The sequence below is a fragment of the Myotis nattereri genome (assembly GCF_964212035.1).
Source record: "Myotis nattereri genome assembly, chromosome: 1".
Lineage (NCBI taxonomy): Eukaryota > Metazoa > Chordata > Mammalia > Chiroptera > Vespertilionidae > Myotis > Myotis nattereri.
This window is the reverse complement of record NC_138075.1, coordinates 229,440,168-229,461,334: the sequence shown is the minus strand read 5'-3', so window position 1 is coordinate 229,461,334 and position 21,167 is coordinate 229,440,168. Positions and strand designations below refer to the sequence as shown.

Below are 21,167 nucleotides of genomic sequence, written 5' to 3'. Positions count from 1 at the left end.
CTCACAGTCAGCATGTCTGTGGAGGGGGCACATCTGAAGGCGAGGGTCCCTGCCGACCCATCAGGGGCTGTCGAGGCTTCACTCGCCCCACCCCTCACCAGCCTTCTCCGCGCTCCGGCCCTCGTCACTCATAAGACGCCTTCTAAGTGGTTGGCCTGGATCTGGAGCCAATTCACTAGTGCACTTGACGCCTCACCACGACCAGCCGGACGGCGGGCTGCGCACTAGGACCAGGCGGGCGGACGGAGAGCCACGCGGGAGCACGCGGAATGAGCGCTGCTTCGTGGGCTTCCCGTCTCGGCTGTAGGACCTCGAAGGGCATGTCCCTCTGCCTGCCCGCTGGCCTCCACCCCTTCTGCTCAGGTGTCACTGCCAGGCCTGCCCACACGGGACTGGCACCCAGGCTGCTCACAGGAGGTGACGAGGGTGCCGTGGGTCATCATTCGAGAGCTCACATGAAGGCAATGGGGCCACGGCTCTTCGTTCCCATTTGAATTCTCACTGCGCTGTACTACCCATCTGTCTGTTCTTCTGCCTTTAAAATACTTTCTAAGTTTATCCATCACAGTTGACACACAGTGTCATGTTAGTGTCATGTGTGCGCATGTGCTTAGGCAGTCGCTAGTGCCGTTTTGCAGGCAGCTCGGCAGCCAGCCTCCTGGGGCACATGTGGCGCTTGCTGCCTCGGGTGGCCTGTACCCGAGCTGTCCCACCAACACGTGTGCTGAAACACCTCATCTGGACATGGTGCCTGGATGCTGCGCTCAGGCCCAGCCCAGGGCAGGAGTGCACACGTGTGAGTGGGCGGCTCCACAGGGCCCCGTCCTGCCCTCCATGCGCTCCTCACAGGCGCACTCCCTCGGGAGCCCCCGACGGACGGCCTTGTGGTTGTGGTCGCCTTCACTGCTGAGTGTGCACCCTGCAGCCGCCGGTCCGTGCTCGGTCCGCTCGCCTAGAGCAGCACAGGGCCGTCCTGGGCGCCTGGTGCAGTGCCTGGTGCGGTGCCAGAGGAGACACTGGTGGGAGCCCAGGTTGCTGCTGCGGGCAGGGTGGGGCCGCACCTGCAGTGGGTCTGTGCTGGTCCCGCAGAGCTGAACGGCGCTGACCTGAAGGACTGCGTGAGCAACCACAGCCTGAGCAGCAATGCCAGCCTCCCCAGCGTGCAGAGCTGCAGGCGCCTGCGCGAGAGGAGGGTCGCCAGCTGGGCTGTGTCCTTTGAGCGTCTCCTGCAGGACCCCCTCGGTGTGCGGTACTTCTCTGTGAGTAGGACGGGTGCGGGGCTCAGCACCGGAGTCTTGTAAGGGCCCGGAAGGCAGCGCCGTGGGCGGGTCCTGCTGCCCAAGGGGTCTGGGCGCCGTGCTAGCGGCTGCCTTGCGGGGGCTAAGTTATGGGTAGGTGCTCCCAAGCCCACCTCTGAGAGGGAAGTGGGAAAGGTCGGAGTGAAGAGCAGTCCGCGGGGAGGCAGGCCCCGGGGATACTGACCCCACTTCTCCGAGCGCGGGTGGAAGTTCACTGACCATGTTTTTCTAGGATTTTCTAAGGAAGGAATTCAGTGAAGAAAACATTTTATTCTGGCAGGCCTGTGAATACTTTAATCATGTGCCCGCACACGACAAAAAAGAGGTACACATGCTCCTTCGTGCCCAGGGAGGGGTGGCCACGGGCAGGATTGCATGGGGGCACCCCGGGGCGGTGGAGAGGGTGTGAAAGCACCCTCACACGCTTCACACCTCTCAGAGTGGGCTTCTCGGGGCCGCTGTGGCATTTCCTTGTGCTGAGCAGCACAGCCTGCGAAATGCCTTCCCGCAGCCGCGCCCCCGCGCAGTGTGGGGAGGGCGGCACGCGGCTTCCAGGCAGGAGGGTGGCACACGGGCTTCCAGGCAGGAGGGTGGCACACGGCTTCCAGGCAGCCTGGGCCCCTCTCATCTAGTGAGGCCACGTGTCAGGCGTGACCCCAGGGCTGCACCAACCCAGCCCCACTTCACAGAGACCAGCACACACGGACCGGCACCTGGCGCCCCTAGTGGCGGTGCCGCCCAAGCCTGTGAGCCACGTACTAGTCATTGCCCATCGGGAAAGTTTAGAGAGGAGCCGAGTTGGTGATGGTCTCATGCTGGCCTGTACTTTGTTTATTCAACCAAGGAGTGCTTACTGCCCCGGGGACTGTCTCCATCCGGGACCTGGGGGAGCTGTGGTCTGCAGGTGGCTCGCACGTGTGTCCCAGCAGCTCTCCTACAGGAGCTGGGGGAGCTGTAGTCTGCACATGGCTCACACGCATGTCCCGGCAGCTCTCCTACAGGGCCCGGGAGATTTTCAGCACGTTCCTGTGCAGCAAGGCCACCACACCTGTCAACATTGACAGCCAGGCCCAGCTGGCAGACGACATTCTCAGCGCCCCGCACCCCGACATGTTCAAGGAGCAGCAGCTCCAGGTGAGCCCGTGCCTCCGTTGCCGCGGGGACTCTGGCCAGGCGCGGGGAAGAGGGCTTGGGTCCCAGACAGCGAGCTCCCAAGTGCCACCAGGCGGGGAGGGGAGGAGCTGGTCAGCGAGCTGGGGAGGAAGGCACTGCCCTTCCCCGCTGGGCTCTGGTGTCGGGTGTGGCCAATCAGACCCCGGGTCTCAGGGGCGCCCACAATGACCATTCAATCCCACTGCTGCGTGTGCGCCCGTGGGAAATCACAGGCAGGGTGCTGCTCGCGCAGGGCGGGGCAGAAGTAGGGTTACAGTGTGAGTAGGAGAGATGGTTTGTTCTCGCTCCGTTAGGTGTTTGTGTTGTGTAAACGTACTCCTGCCCACCCTGTATGTAAGCTTGGATTTTTTCAGTTAGCGCATCCCTGTGGCAGCAAGTGTGCCTGCACCTCATGTTCTGTGGCCTCCGTTGTAGAGCACGTGTCCCACAGGCTTTCCAGAGTCCTGCTGTGGAGCCACAGGATCATGGGATGAAGAAGGGAGGCGTGGCCCACGCAGTCCTTGCTCCCTCCAGATGCCCACGGGTTTGGGTCATTCTTTTTTTTTTCTAAATATGTTTTTATTTCAAAGAGGAAGAGAGAGAGAAACATCAGTGATGAGAGAGCATCATGGATCGGCTGCCTCCTGCACGCCCCTTCCTGGGGATCGAGCCCGCAACCCGGGCATGTGCCCTGACCAGGAATTGAACCATGACCTCCTGGTTCATAGGTCGACGCACAACCACCGAGCCTCACTGGCCAGGCTGGTTTGGGGCCATTCTTGCCAAGTACAGCTCCCCAGGGTCACCCCTGGCTGTGCTGTCTCCTCCTGGTGCTGGCTTCATGGAAGGTGCTGGGATTTGCTGGTTTTAGGTGACAAATGAAAGACTGTGTGACGGGAGAGAGTAGTCAGAGGTAAAGGAACTTTGGAAAGTGACTCTGGGGTGTGGGTGGAGAAAATGGGCTCATGGCGTCCTTTCAGAAGAGGCCAGAGGAGCCTGGGGTCCCCGCCCCGAGCCTTCAGGGCTGGCTGTCCTGGTTACTCTTCACCAACGTTGTGGCATGGACTCCGCAGATTTTCAACCTGATGAAGTTTGACAGCTACACGCGCTTCCTGAAGTCCCCACTGTACCAGGAGTGCATCCTGGCCGAGGTGGAGGGCCGCTCCCTCCCCGACTCCCAGCAGGTGCCCAGCAGCCCGGCCTCCAAGCACAGCGTCAGCTCGGACCACTCCACGGTGTCCACGCCAAAAAAGGTGCTGCTGTCATGCTCGTGCCCGTGGCCGTGTCCGGGGTGGGAGCTGCTCTGCGGGAGGGAAGCTGTGCCATGTGGGTTCCTTCACGCGTGGAGAATGCAGGGCACCTCCTAGGACGCAGCATGCTGAGGCGGGGCTGGGGCGGGTCCGCTGGGGTCCAGCTGCCGTCTCTGGACGGGCCTGTCGCCCATAGAACAGTTCTCGCTCTCTCGCTGCTGCTCCGCAGCTGCCTAGCGCACTGCATGCGTGGAAGTCACGCACATGGCTTTCTCAACGTTCTCCCCTTGACGACAGCTGACTGGGAAATCGCGGTCAGGACGGTCCCTGAATGAAGACCTGGACGAGGACAGCGAGCGGAAGCGGAAGGGAGTGTTTTTCTCCTGGTCCAGGACCAGGAGCACCGGGCGGTCCCAGAAGAAGAAGGGCCACGGGGAGCACACAAACGGTTTGTGGTGTGCGGTCGCGGGCCAGGCGGCGGGGCTTTAGTCCTCCGCACCCCGCCCGCTGTCTGTCCTCTCCTGTGCTCCTCTGGCTCCAGCAGGAATAGGTGCTGGAAACATTTGGAAAATACACCCAAGTAGGAAGGAAAGCACCGAGGCCCGCGCTCCCAGGCGGCGCTGTCCTGGCGGGGCGCTGGTCCGGTGCGCGGGGCGCTGGTCCGGTGCGCGGGGCTCTGGTCCGGTGCGCGGGGCGCTGGTCCGGTGCGCGGGGCTCTGGTCCGGTGCGCGGGGCGCTGGTCCGGTGCGCGGGGCTCTGGTCCGGTGCGCGGGGCTGCCCCGCCCGCCTGGGGTTCAGTGAAGGCCATCGTGTGCCCGCAAGCTTTGTCCAAATTGTCGTTTTTTATTGTAAATCTCAAGGGCTGTGCCGGGGAGACGGGGTATGCGCGCCTCGTGCAGTCTGTCCCCCGACAGGACCCAGAGGCTGGGGTCCCCACATCTGGCGGCTCGTTAGCTTTAGATCCTGGCTCCCGGCACTGCCCAGGAATCCAGACTTGGTGACGTGGGAATCCGTAGCTTTTGGAAGGAGGGCCAATAGTTCAGAAGGTCAGGGGACCCGGTACCCCTGTGTCTGTGCCCCACTGTGGCCCCCGGGCCGGCACAGCAGGGCCTGGGGAGCAGACCCCAGGTTGGGAAAGGCCCTTCTAGGTGGGTTTTCATGGAAAACCAGGCGGAACAAGAGGGCTTGTTCCTCAGTGGAGGGGAACTCATCTAGGACTTTGCGGGAAGACGAGCCATAAGTAAAGGTGTGGTGACCGCTGGGCATTCACTGCTGCCCACAGGGGACAGTTTCTGCGTAGGCCCAGAAACCAGCAGTTGGATAAAAATTCCAGGTTAACCAAAGCGAGGGAGGTCCTGCCCAGGAGCACTGCCCTGAACTCCCACCTGCCTGGAGCCAGCTGCGCCGGTGGGGGGACAGGGGGGGAACAGGGCAGGACAGGGGGGAACAGGGCGGGACGGGGGAACAGGGCAGGACAGGGGGGGAACAGGGCGGGACGGGGGGGAACAGGATGGGGACGGGGGGGATGGGGGGGGACAGGGCGGGACAGAGTGGAGCCTATCTCTGCAGCTGTGGGGGCTGCTGGGCTGCAGCAGCTCCAGGGAGGGGATGGGGGAGGGTGGGGGGCAGAATCTCGAAAGGCCTGTTTGTCCTGCCTTCCTTCCTTCGCCTGCGTCTGCTCGGCCTGAGGGAAGGGGGTGGGAGCTGTGACCAGGAGGTGGGTTTCTGTGTGGAGTGAGACAAGCAAGGCTGTGTGATTCTGAGTCGCTGTGTTTCCCATCAAGACGCCCCGCACGCCAACGGAGGCCTGGGCCGCCGAGAGTCACAGGGCTCCGTGTCCTCCGCCGGGAGCCTGGACCTGGTAAGTCCCCGCCCGCCCTCGCCCACGGGTCACACTGCCTCCCGGAGCCCACACGCCCACGCACCTCAGGAGGGCTCCCCACAGGGTGCTCCTCGGACTGAGGCCAGCTTGGGGTCATTCTGGAAGCCTGGTCTCATTCAGTTACGCTTCTGGCATCCCACTGAGCACAGAAAGCTGTGAAGGCAGGTGCTTTGTCCTTGCACGTCCCACTGCCTCAGACATGGCGTGATTGGGGGCCCACGGGGGCTCCTCTCTGTCCTCCCACCTGCTCTCTGGTTGCCTGGGGGACCCGCTGCCTGGGTGGCGGCTGTGCGTGCCAGTCTGGGAGCCTGGTCGCTGCGGCGTCTGTCGCTGGGACCTGTCGGGCAGCGCGCGCAGAACCTCGTCTCCGCTGCCGGGGCTGACCGGCGGCACTAGCCCGCCCCACGAGCCACCCAGGGCGCAGGTGGGAGGGGTTGCTGGGCCTTTGGCGATCAGTCTACCACCTGCACAGCAGCTCTCTGAATCATGTGAGAGGGGACTTGCTGTGTCCCGAGGAACCATGACAGGAAGTGCCCAGCAGGCCAGCTCCACAGGAGGCCTGTGCAGGGGCGTTTCTGGTGAGGAAGCGAGTTGTGACTCAGGCCCAGGGAGGGGTGAGGAGAGACCCCTGCCGCCCTGGGCTGGCCTCACCCACATCCCGCTGCCCAAGAGCCCTGCCTCTGAGCACCACGGGCTGGCGCAGGGGTAGAGTGCTGCTGAGCAGTTTCCGGAGCTCTGGGCCTGGGCGTGAGTCCTGCAGCAGACCGCCCCGCCCCACCCGCAGGCGAGTCCCGCTGCTCCTGGGCGGGGCCGGCAGGTGAACGCCATCCTGCTCCAGGCGGAGTCAGCTAGCATTCCCTGGGCAGACAGCCGGCTCTGTCCCTCATGCTGACAGGGCAGCCCTCTGTCAGCACCAAACATGGTGGAGCCCAAGTCCCCCTAGGCACCCCCAGCCCCTGCCTGCCCCTCCGTGGCTTCCCAGTACCCGCCCTCGGGCTGACCTGCTCTCCCCTAGATCAGGCTGTTCTTCTCGGAGGGGCTTTGGAGCCTGGGCCGGGAGGTCGGGCAGAAAGATGACGGAAAACAGCAGAGGGCCCCCGGCTGGGCTGGTCCTTGTGCCCCTGTGTGGGTTCCAGCCCGCCGTGTGGTCCCTGCCCCACAGACTGAGGTGGGCGAGGGCAGCTTAGCGTCACAGCGTGGCCTGTTCTGGGGGAGCTGGCTACGTGTGGGCCCAGGAGCACTTGGGTCCGAGGCTGGGCAAGGCTGTGAATAGTGTCTGAGCTGGAGGAAGCCCACGGCTGTCCCTGTGTTAGCGTGGCCCCCACCCCGAGTGCGCAGCGCAGGTGTCCCACGGATCTGCATCTCTGGAGCTGGATGTGGGCCTCCCAAAGCGCATGCAAGCTCCCATAGCTCTTCTTGGGGTGCCCCGCAAGTTCCCTGTAACCCCAGCGCCGTCTCTTCCCCAGTCAGAGGCCTGCAGGACGCTGGCGCCCGAGAGGGACAAGGCCGCCAAGCACTGCTGCATCCAGCTGCCCGACGGGACGCCCTGCACGGTTCTCGTCAGGGCGGGGCTCCCCATCAAGGAGGTCCTGGCTGGGCTCTGCGAGCGACACGGCATCAACGGGGCCGCCGTGGACCTCTTCCTGGTTGGCGGGGACAAGGTATTGGGCCCTTGGTGTTAGGCCCTGGCGGTTGCCCTGCTCTGCACTCCGTGTCTAAGCCATTTGCTGGAGGCCTTGGAGGGTGGGTCCTGTGGCTGGGCCCCTGCCTGCTGGTGTGGGTCTGTCTGCGGCTGCTCCTCCGCGGCACCTGGGCGTCTCTGCACCTGGGCGTCCCTGCACCTGGGAGCATTGCTGGGCGCCCACTCCCTCTGATCCCACCTCTTGTTCCTCCTGGTTCCCAAGCCCCTGGTGCTGCATCAGGACAGTAGCATCTTGGCGTCTAGGGACCTGCGCCTAGAAAAGCGGACTTTGTTTCGGTGAGAAAAATGCAGTTGCCATTCCCATGAGCTCCCAGAAGGCTGGGCCCATCCTGAACCGGGTGGGGCAGCAGCACGCAGACCCTGGAGCCCAAGGGGCCAGAGGGTCGCTCTCCTTGTCCCATGACCACAGAGGGCCACACCCAGGGGTGGGCAGGCTGGATGGAGTTGGCCATCCTGTGGGGGAGGGGTTCTCTCTTTGCTGGTGTGACAGCCCCTCTCACGCCCCAGAAAACCTTCCAGAAGCCCCCCACAGCCAGAACCTGGGGCTGGATCCGGCGGCGTGGGCGTAGGGAAGTGAAGACTCGGTGGGTCTGCGCGGATGTGCTCACGCCTCTCCCCCCACAGGCTGGACCTGGTTCCCATTAACCGCTCAGTGGGACTCAAGGCCAAGCCCACCAAGCCCGTCACGGAGGTGCTGCGGCCTGTGGTGGCCAAGTACGGCCTGCACCTGAGCGAGCTGGTGGCCAGGCTGGTGAGTGACTAGGGGCTGCGGCGTGTTCCCTGAGCTGGCAAACGGGGCGCCTGTCGCAGGGCCTGCGCCGGAGGCCCCACCCGTAGCGCTGTGGTGTGCAAGCAGCTGCCACGCCCTCAGCTCCCCCCACGCTGGCCGGGTGGGCGGTGTCGCCTCCGTCCCCCACTGTCTCATCCTGTGGAGGGGACGCTGGTTTCTTTAGACTTGGTCATTCCCAGGGTGCTGGGGCCGGGGCTGGGCTGGGATTTGAGAGGTGGTTTTGGTCCAGGGAAACCAAACGGAGGAACAAACAAGACCCCCTGAGCTCTGCTGAGCAGGTGCAGGTCCCAGCAGACAGCGGGCGGTACCTCCGCCCTGCGCCGCTCAGGCCAGCTGCCTCGGGCGCATCTTCCCATTAAATGTCCTCGTTGCCACCTTAGCCGCTTTGCCTCAGTGAGTAGAGTGTCAGCCACGGACTGAAGGGTCCCGGGTTCAATTCCAGTCAAGGGCATGTTGCAGGCTCCATCCCCGGCCCTGGTCAGGGTACGTGCAGGAGGCAACCAATCGATGTATCTCTCTTGCTTTGATGTTTCTCTTTGTCTCCCCTCACTTCCACTCTCTCTAGAAATTAAAGGAAAAATATCCTTGAGTGAGGATTAACAAAACAAAAAAATTTCCCAAGTCTTATCTCCACTGGCATTTCCAGGCAGGGCTGCTGAGCTGGGGGGGCGAGGGGGGGTAGCTGAGGAAGAAAACCCTGCGGCAGAAGGAAGGCGGGCTGTAACCCTGTAGCCCAGGCCGTGCTGCGGGGCTGTCTCTGCTGCAGGCTGTTGGCCAGGCCCCCATCTCTCTGGAATCACTGCCTGTCTAGCAAGCTGCACCCATTTGCTTCAGAATACGGAATTCATGATTTAGTTTGCCTGTGTTCTTATTGTTTTAGAAAATAAACTACTGGAGCTGTGATTTTAAGTATTTCAGCATTTTAATTTTCTCTGACACGGGCCCTAAGACTGTGCAGGCTCTTGGACGTGAGAAGAGGACTGTGTGGAGCGGGTTGTGGAGGCCTGGGGAGCCCGAGGCCCCTCCCCTCAGCACCCGGAGGCCCAACATGCTGGCCGAGAAGGCGGGCCAGGCTCCCTGCGCCTCCCGCTCTCTCCCTTGAGACCCCAAGCTGCTGCGTGACCCTGTGGCCTCAGTGTCCCTGTCTGTAAATGGGTTAGTCAGGGCTGTGGTGGGACTTCCGGGCTGGCGGCGGCGGTCAGGGCTCCGGGGCTGGAGGCTGTGACACTGTTATGCCCAGATTTCAAGATCCCCAAGAAACCACACCAGGGAGCCAGCCGTGTCTGATGCAAAAGCAGAGAGAGCGCGAGAGCCCCGTGGGAAGAGGGGTTTAATGGGGGGGTGGGGTAAGGGGAGGAGAGAGGACTGTGGGCCCTGCCGATTGGCCAGGCGCAAGTCGGTGTCTCGTTACACAGGATGTGGTCATATCTATGGCGCGCACGTCCCTTGATTGTCATTGGTTAGTTTAAATAAGTCCTGGGTGTGGCTAGCAGAGGCTTGGGCTTCCGGGAAGAAGCCTTGCCGAGCACATGGCTAAGGCTGCTGCCCAAAAATGGAGGATTCGGGGCAAGATGGAGGGCGTAGCCCTTGCCCTTTCAGACCCGTGGCTTTTCTGTGGACTCACCACCTGACCCTTCCCTGAATGTGTGCGTCCACGGAACCGACATCATGAGAGGCAGGGCCAGCATGGTGGCCGCCTCCCTGGGCGAGCTCCGGGCCGGCCTCCTGCAGGAGTGGCCTCTGGGCACTTTGGGCCTCATGGCCAGCAGGGAATTTAAGAAGCCGCTGCAAGCTCAGGCTTCTTTCTAAACAGGGGCTGTGGGTCCTGAATAGCAGGTGTTGCCCCCATGCCCCGCCCTGGCCTCGCTCCGTGTCCCTGTCCTCAAAGGCAGCTCTGTCCTGTTCACGTCCTACCTGTGCCCACAGGAGTGGGGCGAGACCTGTCCAGGTTGTGAGCAGGGTGAGACCTGGATGCCAACTCGATGCCTTTGAAACAGGACGTTTGTGGACTGAGAGGGTTGCAGCCTCGCCAAGTGTCCTCGCCCCGGGCTTGGGTCTGGCGCAGGGAGGCCACCAGCTGTCACTCGCATTCCAGGCACCCTGGGCTTCGGGCCGGGCACCTCTGGACTGCCCTCGGGCAGCCTGGCCAAGGTGGTGGCACCCAGGGTCACCTGGCTTGCCACGACATCAAGGCTGGACCGGTCTTGCTTTCAGTAGCTGGATGACAGACAGGTGTTCTGGAAAGTTCTGGTTCGGTGAGTCATGTGGTGCACCACCTTGGTCTCTAGAGTGGCGAGAGGGAGCCCCTGGACCTCGGCGCCCCCATATCGAGCCTGGATGGACAGCGGGTCATCTTGGAGGAGAAGGACCCCTCCAGAGGGAAAGGTGAGCGAGCCCAAGTCCCCCTCTCACTGCCTCCCACCAGCCCCTCCCTGAGCCCACCAGAGGCCCTGCCTCCCCGCTCCCCCTCCACCCTCCACAGAGCCGGCCCTCTGAGGCTGGGGCTAGCCCAGTCCTGCCTGGGCAGAGGCAGCAGGACCAGGAGCATGAAGGCCTCACCCGGTGACAGGCCTTGCACTACCCCAGGACTGCCTGAGGTTCAGCACGCTGGTGTGGGCGTTAACGAGACACAGAGACACAGCTCTGGTCCTGTGAACGAGGGACACGCCCGGGCCCCGTGGACTGGGGGCGTGGCCGTCCCGTGGTCCCCGGTGTGCGGGAACCTGTGGTTTATGGAGCTCCTCCTGGCCCCACAGCCCCGCCCCTGCCTCCCGCAGCAGCTCTCCTGCAGAGAGCATAGGGCTGGCCCAGCAGCGGCTTGGACCAGAGACCTGAGGGCTGGCTCAGTTCTGAGATGCCTGCTGCCTCCCCCAGGGACCTGCGGTGGCCCTGGTGGTGGCTCCTCCCCGTGGGAAAGCAGAGTGGGTCCTGGCCGGCCCTGGTCCAGGAATGCCTGCCCCGTGCTCCTCCCGCCTGCTCAGGGCCGGCCCAGGCGGGCCTCAGGCCCTTGGGCGCAGGTGAGCTGCGGGCCGGGCCGCAGGCAGGGGCAGGCTGTCTGAGCAGCTGTGGGAAGCGGGGTGGCCCTTCCTGCTGCCCAGGGGGGCCAGAGAAGTGGACTTGAGGCTGGGTCGGCCATTGGAGGCCAGACCACAGCCCTGATTAACAGCGGTTCTAATAGAAAATAGGTGACTCCCTACTTTTCTAGAGAATATTCACGCCAAATAGTCCACGAAACAAGCTCTTTAATCACCTCTCCGCCAAACATCCCAGCACATGGGGTCCAGCCGCCTGTGGCCCTCTACACACACACACACACACACACACACAGCACGTCCCGCCCCGGGCGTGTGGCCTTGATGTGCAGAGTGGAGAAGGTGCAGGTGACTCCTGTCTTCTCCCGCTTTGCTCACGGATACTGTAGCGTGATGCTGTGTCAGTCGCCCTGAGACTGCAAAGCGCGGCGCTCTGTTCTTCCCCACAGATAAACAGAGAGGAGCGCCGCTCAGACAGACCACGGCCGGCCACGCCAGCTCCAGAAATTTCTCGGCTACGGTAATCCCCCTCCCGGCCGCAGGGGGCCCCGCTCCCCGCATGCCGGCCGCATGCTCCCAGAGAGCCGTGCGCTGCCCCGGGCCCGCCACGCTCTGGTCGGGCTGGCAGCCCCTCTCGGTGTCCTCTCGCCCCCCTGGGGCTGTTCCCGGGGCCTCCTCGCCAGCTCGCTGCCCTGTGGTGGGTCCAGAGCCCGACGTGCTCTGCGGTTTGAACCCTTGTCATGGCTCCCGTTCCAACGCCCCGCCTGTCACTGTGAATTGTGCTGTCGTGTCTGAACTGTGAGTAGAACTTTGACTTTCCTTCTGATGCAGGGAGAGGAGAGAACACTAGGCAAGTCTAATTCTATTAAAATAAAAGGAGAAAATGGAAAAAATGCTAGGGATCCCCGGCTTTCAAAGAGAGAAGAATCTATTGCAAAGATTGGGAAAAAAAAATATCAGAAAATTAATTTGGACGAAGCAGAGGGTACGTGTACTTTTGAACTTGCACGTTTTTAGTGAATACAGTGTCTGTTTCTAGTCCACCCGTTACAGCTTCTCCGAGGGATCCCTGTCACCCGAGAGTGTGTTCCTCCGTGTCAGTCTGGGGCTGAACCCCAGTTTGCAGACTGAGAGCCGGGCCCCTAGGAGCCAGGGAGGACCCCTGGGGGGCAGGGGCAGCACCGTGGTCCTGGCAGGCTCCCCGGCTCCCTCCATCTCTGTCCCCCTGGGATGGAGGCTCAGTCGTATCAGGGTCCTCACAACAGGCAGCGCCAGCAGAGCGGCTGTGGTGGGGGGGCCCTGGGTGCCCGACCTCTGCCTTGACCTGCGGGAGCCTGCAGGAGGCACCGCGGAGATGGAGAGGGAGGGTAGTCTCCTCTTTGGAAACATCTAAGAGAAAAGCAGAAGCAGAACTCATAGTGGTCACTGGGACCGGATTTTAACCCGGAGTCCCCCCTGCTCAGCTGTCCAGCTCCCTGTGAAGTCCCCCCTTACAGCCATAACCCCACACCCCACAGCCCCCCTTACAGCCATAACCCTATACCCCACAGCCCACCTTACAGCCATAACCCTACACCCCACAGCCCACCTTACAGCCATAACCCCACACCCCACAGCCCCCCTTACAGCCATAACCCTACACCCCACAGCCCACCTTACAGCCATAACCCCACACCCTACAGCCCCCCTTACAGCCATAACCCCACACCCCACAATCCCCTTACAGCCATAACCCTACACCCCACAACCCCCCTTATAGCCATAATCTTACACCCCACAACCCCCCTTACAGCCATAACCTTACACCCCACAGCCCCCCTTACAGCCATAACCCTATACCCTCACACCCCCCTTACAGTCATAACCCCACACCCCCTTACAGCCATAACCCTATACCCTCACACCCCACTTACAGCCATAACCCTACACCCTACAGCCATAACCTTACACCCCCACAACCCCCCTTACAGCCATAACCCCTTACACCCCTCACAACCCCCCATACAGCCATACCCCTTACACCCCTCACAACCCCCCATACAGCCATACCCCTGCAGCCTTAACCCCTTCCTTACACCCCTCACCCTGTCCCCGACAGCCATCACCTGCATCTATAGCCCCGCAGCGTGGCTGTGATCCTGTCATCTGAGAGTGTGTTCCTCCGTGTCAGCCCAGGGCTCTCAGGCAGAGGGCGGGAGCGCGCACCCACGCTGAGGTTGGCGCCTTCCTGAGAGGCATTAAGATGTCAGGTTGAAAGCCCTTGTCCTTGAGAGCAGTTGGATGCTAGAGAAGCCCAGCCAGGTCCTTCTCCTTGACCGTGGCCTTGAGCTCCACTGGAAACGCCCTTAGTAAGACGGCTCTGGAGGGGCCCACCGGGGCCAGCAGGTGTGGAGGGCGCGGAGGGGCCCGAGGGCTGAGGGGCTCCATGCAGACAGGACTCCAGAGCCCAGGCTTGGTGCCCCCTCCAAAGGTCCCATCACCCCGCCCCTCGCGGGCCCCTCCTCTGGCCCAGGCGGGCTCACCCAGCCACTGGCTCTGTGGAGCTGCAGCCTCTGCGGTCACTCCTTTATCCGGGAAGAGGCCCAGGGCTGCGTGGCAAGGCCCCCAGTGCCACGTCCCCACCAGAGCACAGCCAGCACCCCCAAGCTGTCGGCACGGCCGTGGCGGGTCACGGGTGTGGGTGACTGGGTCTGGACTTCACACACCCCGATTTTCGGGAAGGCTTAGGGCTGCTTTGGATTGTTCTAGAAGCCTGGGCCTTCCTGCAGTTCTGTGGGCTGAGGTGCTAGGGGTGCAGGACCCCTGGCCGCAGCCTGCAGTCCGAAGGCAGTAGGACAGCGAGACGAGAACTTTCCAGACGTGCACTGCGGCTGCGGGCGGAGGGTGAGGCTCTCACACTCAGTCCACGGGGTTTCCTCCCAACAGCGTTTTTTGAGCTTATTTCCAAGGCTCAGAGCAACAGGGCTGACGACCAGCGCGGGCTGCTGAGGAAGGAAGACCTGGTGCTGCCCGAGTTCCTGCGCTTACCCCCGAGCAGCCCCGAGCCCGGCCTCCCCGGCCAGACCCCCGCGACCAGCCCCGGCCAGGAGAAGGCGCCCCGGCCCCGAGAGCACCCCGCCAGCCCAGCCACCAGCCCCGGCTCTGCTGACAGCCCCCCCTTCTGCACCTCCTCGACCCCCACGACGCCCACGCCCCATGCGCAGGAAGCAGAGTCCGGGGGCGTCCAGACCGTGGAGGGCGAACACGTGGCCGACCTGATGCTCACCGGGGAGGGGGACATCAGCAGCCCCAACAGCACTTTGCTGCCGCCTCCCCCCACCCTGCAGGACCCGGCAGGACCTCCCACTCCAGGTACCGCCGGGCGTGGCTCCCCTGCGCACCTCTGACTCTGCCACTCCACTGTCCCCCGGGGATGTCCCCCGGGAACGTCCACCTGGTCCCCAGTAAAAAAAGACACATGTGGGAGGTCGACCCTCTGCCCCGTGATCGTCTAACGAGGCTTTTCCACAGCACTGTCCCCTCTGTTACCATAGTTACTGTGGGCTGGTCTACCAGGAGGTGTCAGGCACAGCTGAGGTCGGAGTGTGGTCAGGACGGGTCCCGGAGGCCTCCCGGCATGTGCCGTGTTCTGTGAGCAGACAGCGGCCTCCTCGCCCCTCGCCCTCTGTCCGGGGATTCCAGAAAATGTATGTGTTCCTTAAAATGAGGAGAGCTAGCATGGTCCATGTTTGTCTCGAGACTGAAAAAAAGCATTTGCCTTGAGGAGTGAGTGACGCCCAGGTGACGTAGGACCACGCTCGGCACAGAGCCATCACAGGGGCGTCGGCCTGGGCCAGGCAGGCTCGGGACCAGGGCTGGGGGTCTCCGCGGGGTGTCCTGACCTCGGGCAGTCACAGGCATTTCTCTCAACTCCCGGAAGCGTGAGTTTGGTTGTTCACTGAGCTCGGTGACGTCCGTACGGCTGGTGGAGGGACTGTCCCAGGAGCCGCAGCTGGAAGTGGAGGCGAGGCTCCTGCCTGTTGCGAGGGGCTTCCAGGAGCCCTCCCACCCGCCCGCACTGGGCACGGCCCCGTGTGCGTCCCCGCTGGGTGGACAGGGCGCCTGCTCGGTGTCCATGCTGACAGCGGCTGCCCTGCTCCTGCACACACGATTCTCGGACGCTGTCGGTCCTGATCCGCTGGCAGGCGATGGGACGCCCCAGTTCACCCGCCAGGGCAGCCTGGGTCCTGCCGGGACCGGCAGCCGCACCTGGGGGGCGGTGCGTTGTCCCTGCCTCCTTAGCTTGTGGAGGACTGTGCTGTGGGGACCCGGCGCCTTCCCGCTGAGAGCGCCCCCCAGCTCAGGAGCCAGGTGCATGCTGTCGCCTTCCGCACGCCCTGCGCCCCCCTGCTCCCTGCGTGCCTGTGTCCTGTCGCCCATGTCTGGGTCCGTGCTCTTCCGGGAGGAATAAACCACAGCTCGTGATTGGACTGGATCAAAACTTCTTTCACTTGAATATTTATTTCCGCTTCAGCAAGCTGTCGATGCATTCTACTCCAAGGAGAGTGTCACACATTTTTAGGAACTCCATGGGTTCCCTTAACAGAGTGGCTTTTAAATATATGTTTTTATTGATTTCAGAGAGAAGGAGAGAGAGAGATAGAGGCATCAATGATGAGAGAGAATCATGGATCGGCTGCCTCCTGCACGCCCCACACTGGGGATCAAGCCTGCAACCCAGGCATGTGCCCTTGACTGGAATCAAACCCGGGACCCCTCAGCCCCCAGGCCAATGCTCTATCCACTGGGCCAAACCAGCCGGGGCGATCTAGTGGCTTTTAAAAATAGGCCGTTCACTCAGCAGATGCTCTCAAGTACCCATAGGCAGCCCTGTGCCGGCGGCGGGGAGGGGGCAGCCCCGGCCTCTCCCTGAGCGAGCATTGGCGTCTGCTATCGCCTGGGGAGGGGAGGCGGCCACGCCCGATTCTTCCGCCGTCCCGTGGGCCAGAGCCGACCCTGTGGTTGGCTGTCAGTTCCCACCTGCCCCTGCGGCTCTGCGCTCCGAGCTCGGTGCGCCCCGAGTGGCCGCTCCGGCTCAGGCTTCCCACCTGGTGACAGGCGTCCTCTGTTTCCTGGGCTCAGCCCTCGGGTCTCAAAGCCTCCGTCTCCATTCTCCTTAGACGTCGCCTCACCCCCAGGGTGCTCAGCACGCACTGGCTGATGAGGACCTTTAACCCCGCCCCCACCTGTCACAGAGCCGTCACCACCTGCTGGGGTCTGAGTGGAGGGGGACTGTGTGTCATGAGCGGGAACCAGGGCTTTGGTTGGGGCTGTGAAGCTTGCTCACAGGGACTCAGCCTCCGAGGCGGTGGGGTGGGGTGGGGTGTCCAGGGCTGGTGGCTGAGGGTGGACCACGGAGCCCCTGCCCCTCCCCTCCCCATATTTCCCAGTTTAGCTGCGCCCAGTCTCCTTGTGCTGTGAGAGTGAGGGGCACCCCGAAGGCTTCACAGAGGAGGTGGCAGGGTGGCCTTGAAGGACACAAAGGACCCGTCTAAGCAGACGATTCAGAGCATGTGAGCAGGAGTCACAGCAAAGGAGGACAAGGAGGGTCCCTCTGGGGCAGGAAGGGCCCGGGGAGGGCAACTGAGATGGCTCTGGCGCCCCGATTGCGGTGGGCGCTCCAGCTGGGCCCCCGGGGCTGATTGGAGCCAAAACCGCAGAATTCGTCAGCTCATGTCGGGCTGTGGAGCCCTGCGGGGAGGGGCCAGTAGGGCCCTGAGAGGCAGAGGCGAGGTCCTGGCTCAGCCTCATATCTGCTGGAGGGAGTGGCACGGGCACCCTTTGGAAATGGCCCCTGGCGCCCTGTGGGGTCCCGTGTTGCCTGCCTGCCAGGGAGGCCGGGCGGGCAGCTGCTCTGGGCCGGCCCTGGCACCGGGCCTCGGCGCCCGTTGACTGCATGGGGCTGGGCTGCTGCCACTGAGTCACGGGCCTGGGGCTGCCACTTACTCAGAAAGCAAATTTGGGCCAGGCAGGCAGGAAGGACCTGGACTTTGGCCACCCGCCCCCAGACACAGGTCCTCAGCCTGTACCAGCTGCCCCGTCCCCGACACGGCAGGCCCGCCCTGGGCCTGTACCAGCTGCCCCATCCCCGACACGGCAGGCCCGCCCTGGGCCTGTACCAGCTGCCCCATCCCGACACGGCAGGCCCACCCTGGGCCTGTACCAGCTGCCCCATCCCGACACGGCAGGCCCGCCCTGGGCCTGTACCAGCTGCCCCATCCCGACACGGCAGGCCCGCCCTGGGCCTGTACCAGCTGCCCCATCCCGACACGGCAGGCCCGCCCTGGGCCTGTACCGGCTGCCCCGTCCCCGACACGGCAGGCCCACCCTGGGCCTGCACCAGCTGCCCCGTCCCCGACACGGCAGGCCCGCCCTGGGCCTGCTAAGCTGTTCCGGCTCCGGCTGCCCCTGCAGCCTCTGTTGCCCAGGCCCATCGGGCTGGACGGGAGGGCCTGGCTCCTGGCCTGAGTGGGACTGCAGGTCCTTTACTGCTCCAGACAGATGCCCCCGAGTGGGCAGAGAACCTGGAAAGCCCTGCCCTCCACCCTGAAGCTAAATGGAAGCGCCCTGCCCACACCTCCCACCCTGCGGCCGCCTGTGGAGCATGGGGGCCCAGTGACAGATGGGACGGTGGGTCCCAGTGGGAGGCCTAGTGGGATGTTTGCTGAATGGCTGAAGGACTGGACCCTCGGGCCTCAGGGGAACCCTTCCCCATGGTTTTGAACAGGACACACCTGGCTCAGCAGCCGTGGCCGGGGAAGGACACATGGCCAGGCACTCTGACACCGATGAGCCACGGGGAAGCCCTGGGGGCCACGTGGAGGTGCTCATGGAGGCCTGGGGTGCAATAAGGTGGGACTTTGGGGCCACGGAGCAGCTGGGGACACAGGCTCCTGATCCCACAGCCATCCCACTCTCACTCAGAAGCCTCAGATCCACGGAGGAAACGGAGCCAGGCCAGGGAAGCCGAGGCCCAGGGAGGGCTGGTCTGTGGGGCAGGACTCCATGTCTATTGTGGGTCACTGGCCAGGATGCCTGCTCGCCGTGGGCACCTGAAAGTCATCGGCCCTGGGCTCACTGACACCCTATAGATTCTACACCAGGGCCCTGGCATCCCTAACCTGGGCAGCACCGCCTGCCCCGTCCCAGTGGTGAGCCAGGAGAGGGCAGTGGAGGGCTCCAGGGCTAGGAGCTTCTGCCAAGCCCACCCCATTGCCTGGAAAGAAGACAGGTCTCCGTCCTCCAGGGCCTCTCCCGGGCTCTGCGGCCCACCCAGAGGTTACTGGCACAGAACCAGGGCTGCCCACCCAGGGCCTAGGAGTTTCTGGCGGCCCGAGGACTCCTGGGGCTGAGGCAGAGCCACTGGGCACTGAGCAGCCTGCAGGAGGAGCAGATAGTCCACTCGGGGGACAGGCACAAGGCCCGGGTATGGCCATGGGGTAGGAGAGCGCAGCCAGAACCCAGGCAGGTGCCAGGAAGGACTGTTTGTGAGGGTGAGGACATGGGCCTGAGTTGGAGGCAGGTGGACAGCTGGCAGCCAGGCTGGGTGGACACAGGGGCTCTGGAGCCGCCTCTGCCCCACGCTGGCCTGTGAGCTGCATCCTGCAGCGAGGCTGGCAGTGAGGTCTGTGGTGAGGCCGAGTGCCTGGGGGTCTTGCCAAGGGCCAGTCCTGTCTGGAACAGTCCCACCCAGAGCTTGGTCCCCCCCAGCCCAGGCAAGGGGGCCTGTCCCTTGGCACCCACTTACTGTGGCCCCAGTGCCCCTGGCCTAAGGGCAAGCCCTGCAGACAGCCCCCAGGGGAGTTGGGGGCCATAGTAGCCTGGGGTGGAGTCAGGGAAGGCAAGGTAGGTCTCAGCAGGGAGCTTGGGCAGCAGGGAGGTCTCTTGTGGCCTCAGTCTCCTCCCCGCCCCCGTCCCCCCCCCCCCCCCCCCGCTCTCCACTGGCCACAACCCAGCCGGGAGCCCCTGGATCCCTGTGAGCAGCCCTGCAGCCTGGTGGGGCCCTGGGACCCCTCCCCTCCCCCTCCAGTTCCTCTGCCACCCCAGCCCCTCCTGGGGCACAAAAATCCTCATTCCTGCACCGCACACTCACAGCCCAGCCAGGAGCAGCTCAGCATCCTCGGCCGGCCGGGGCACCACCGGGAGGGGAGGAGTGAGGGGGGCAGGGGCAGGGGCAGGTGGGGCAGGGCCCAGGTGCTGAACAGCTTTTGAAGGACCCGTGCTGACCTGGCACAGACGACCAGGGCAGGGTGCAGGGAGCCCTGGGTGTCCTTGTGACCAGTAGGGGCTCCCCGGGCACCATGGCACAGAACCTGGGCCCTGCACCCCTAGCACCGGGGCCCCAGCCTCTGCCTCCCCTCTCGATTCGTGCCTGTGCCCCCTCGGCCTGGGACCTTCCCCACACTGTGTGGCCCCTGCCGCCCTGACGTGCAGGGGCCCCGAGGGGCTGGTGGCTTGAGGCTGGCTGTCTGTAGACCCCTGACCCCGGCCGAGGCTAAGGTCAGAGGTGGCCGGCCTGCGGGATGCATTTGGACATTTGAGGAACCCCTCCCACGGCCAGTGTCCATGCAGGGCAGGTGGGCAGGGATTCCTGCTGGGTGTCTGCAGGCCTGGGGGGATGGTGACAGCCTCTCTCTTCTCCCTGTGACAGGAGGCGGGGCACACAGCAGCCGAGGCCTCCCGGTCAACACGATCATCGACGTGGACCTGGTCGCTGGCTCGGCCCCTGGGCCAGGCCACAGGGCTCCAGGGGTGCGGACAGGCCCCCGGAGGCCACAGGCCAGCAGGCCCCCCGCGCCAGACCTCCCTGGCCTGAGCCCCATCGCAGGTGGGCCCACCAAGCCCAAAGCCAGCCCGCACCACGCCACCTTCGTCTGAGGCCACCCGCAGCCCGCCCGCTGGCAGGCCCCATACCCCCAGACCTCCCCTGAAGGCCATGTCTCGGGGCGGCCCCAGCCCATTGTGAGGGCCTTTGGCGGCCACCCCGACCACCGCGCCCTCGGAAGCCATGAGGAAGGCGGAGGGCTGGCTCGGAGGCCTCCTGGGCCCACCCCCTGCCATGGCCTCCAGCCTTCCCCCAATAAAGTGTCTTCAAGGACCCTGTGTTGGCCTCCTGCTGGGTGCCGGGCCCCAGGCCATCTGTCCTCCGTCCTCCTCGTCCTCGTCCTAGTCCTTGGAGGTGTTGCCATGGCCTCCAGGACCATGTGGGGGAGGGGCTTGAGCAAGTGGGGCCTGCGGGTCAGGCCTGGTCTCCTCCAATCCACACCATCCCCTGCAGGTCAGCGCAGGCTCCTCCGGGCAGTGGGGACCTGCAAGCTGCCATGCACTTGGCCTGTCAGTGGAGGGATTGTCTGAGCGGAAGGCCTGGGCAGGAGTGGCAGGGCCGTGCCCAGCCCCTGAGGCTGGAGCAGGTTTCATTACAGAATGGCCTGAGCCAAGTCAGGAGGGGACCGGTGGCAGGTCAGCGGCAGGGCCCCGTGAGGTGTTGGGTTGAAGCGGACGGAGATGGCGCCATGGTCCCAGGTTGCCTCGCTGGAACCCCAGTGTGCGGCTCAGTGTGAGGGGCCCCCCGCCCTGGCCTGCCATCCGCGGATGGTGGGGGAGGGGTGGGTTTCTCAGAGGCCAGGGAACAGCCAGACTGTGGGGCTCTGAGTGCTCCCAAGGAGGGGCTCCAGGGGAGGCGTGGGCATGGAGATGGGCGGCACCCACGTGCCCAGCGCCCTCTCCTCCTGGGCGCAGTGAGGCAGGTGCAATGCCAGCCCCTCTGCACCCCGTGTGGGAGGCCGGCATTCTGGGCAGGAGGGACAACTGCCGTGTGCAGGGCACTGCCCAGCCCAGGCCACACAGGGGCAGGACCCCAAGCCAGGCCTCTGGCTCTTGGTGGCCCGTGGGTACCTGGCCTTGGCTCTGCTGGGGACCAGAGAGGAAGTCCAGGAGAGGTGGAGGGGAGCTCCTGGACACCCCAGGTCAGGGCAGCCCAAGGGGGCTCTGGTCCTGCTCCCCGTGTTGCACTTCCCGGGGGT

The 21,167-nt window shown here is 64.2% G+C and overlaps 1 protein-coding gene across 1 annotated transcript in view; it reads left to right on the top strand.

The window, feature by feature from the left end:
* The window catches only part of RGS12 (regulator of G protein signaling 12), a 67,516-nt gene extending 47,269 nt beyond the window's left edge, over positions 1-20,247 (top strand). Inside the window, exons 5-18 of the mRNA XM_081097856.1 lie at positions 1,090-1,259; positions 1,531-1,623; positions 2,289-2,432; positions 3,524-3,703; positions 3,998-4,148; positions 5,485-5,561; positions 7,049-7,243; positions 7,487-7,560; positions 7,909-8,035; positions 10,363-10,459; positions 11,556-11,626; positions 11,938-12,091; positions 14,032-14,457; positions 19,796-20,247. Coding sequence (XP_080953982.1) covers positions 1,090-1,259; positions 1,531-1,623; positions 2,289-2,432; positions 3,524-3,703; positions 3,998-4,148; positions 5,485-5,561; positions 7,049-7,243; positions 7,487-7,560; positions 7,909-8,035; positions 10,363-10,459; positions 11,556-11,626; positions 11,938-12,091; positions 14,032-14,457; positions 19,796-20,022 — 2,186 coding nt within the window. The 3' untranslated portion in view covers positions 20,023-20,247. The remainder of the gene's footprint in view (positions 1-1,089; positions 1,260-1,530; positions 1,624-2,288; positions 2,433-3,523; positions 3,704-3,997; positions 4,149-5,484; positions 5,562-7,048; positions 7,244-7,486; positions 7,561-7,908; positions 8,036-10,362; positions 10,460-11,555; positions 11,627-11,937; positions 12,092-14,031; positions 14,458-19,795) is intronic.
* Positions 20,248-21,167: the final 920 nt, after the last annotated feature.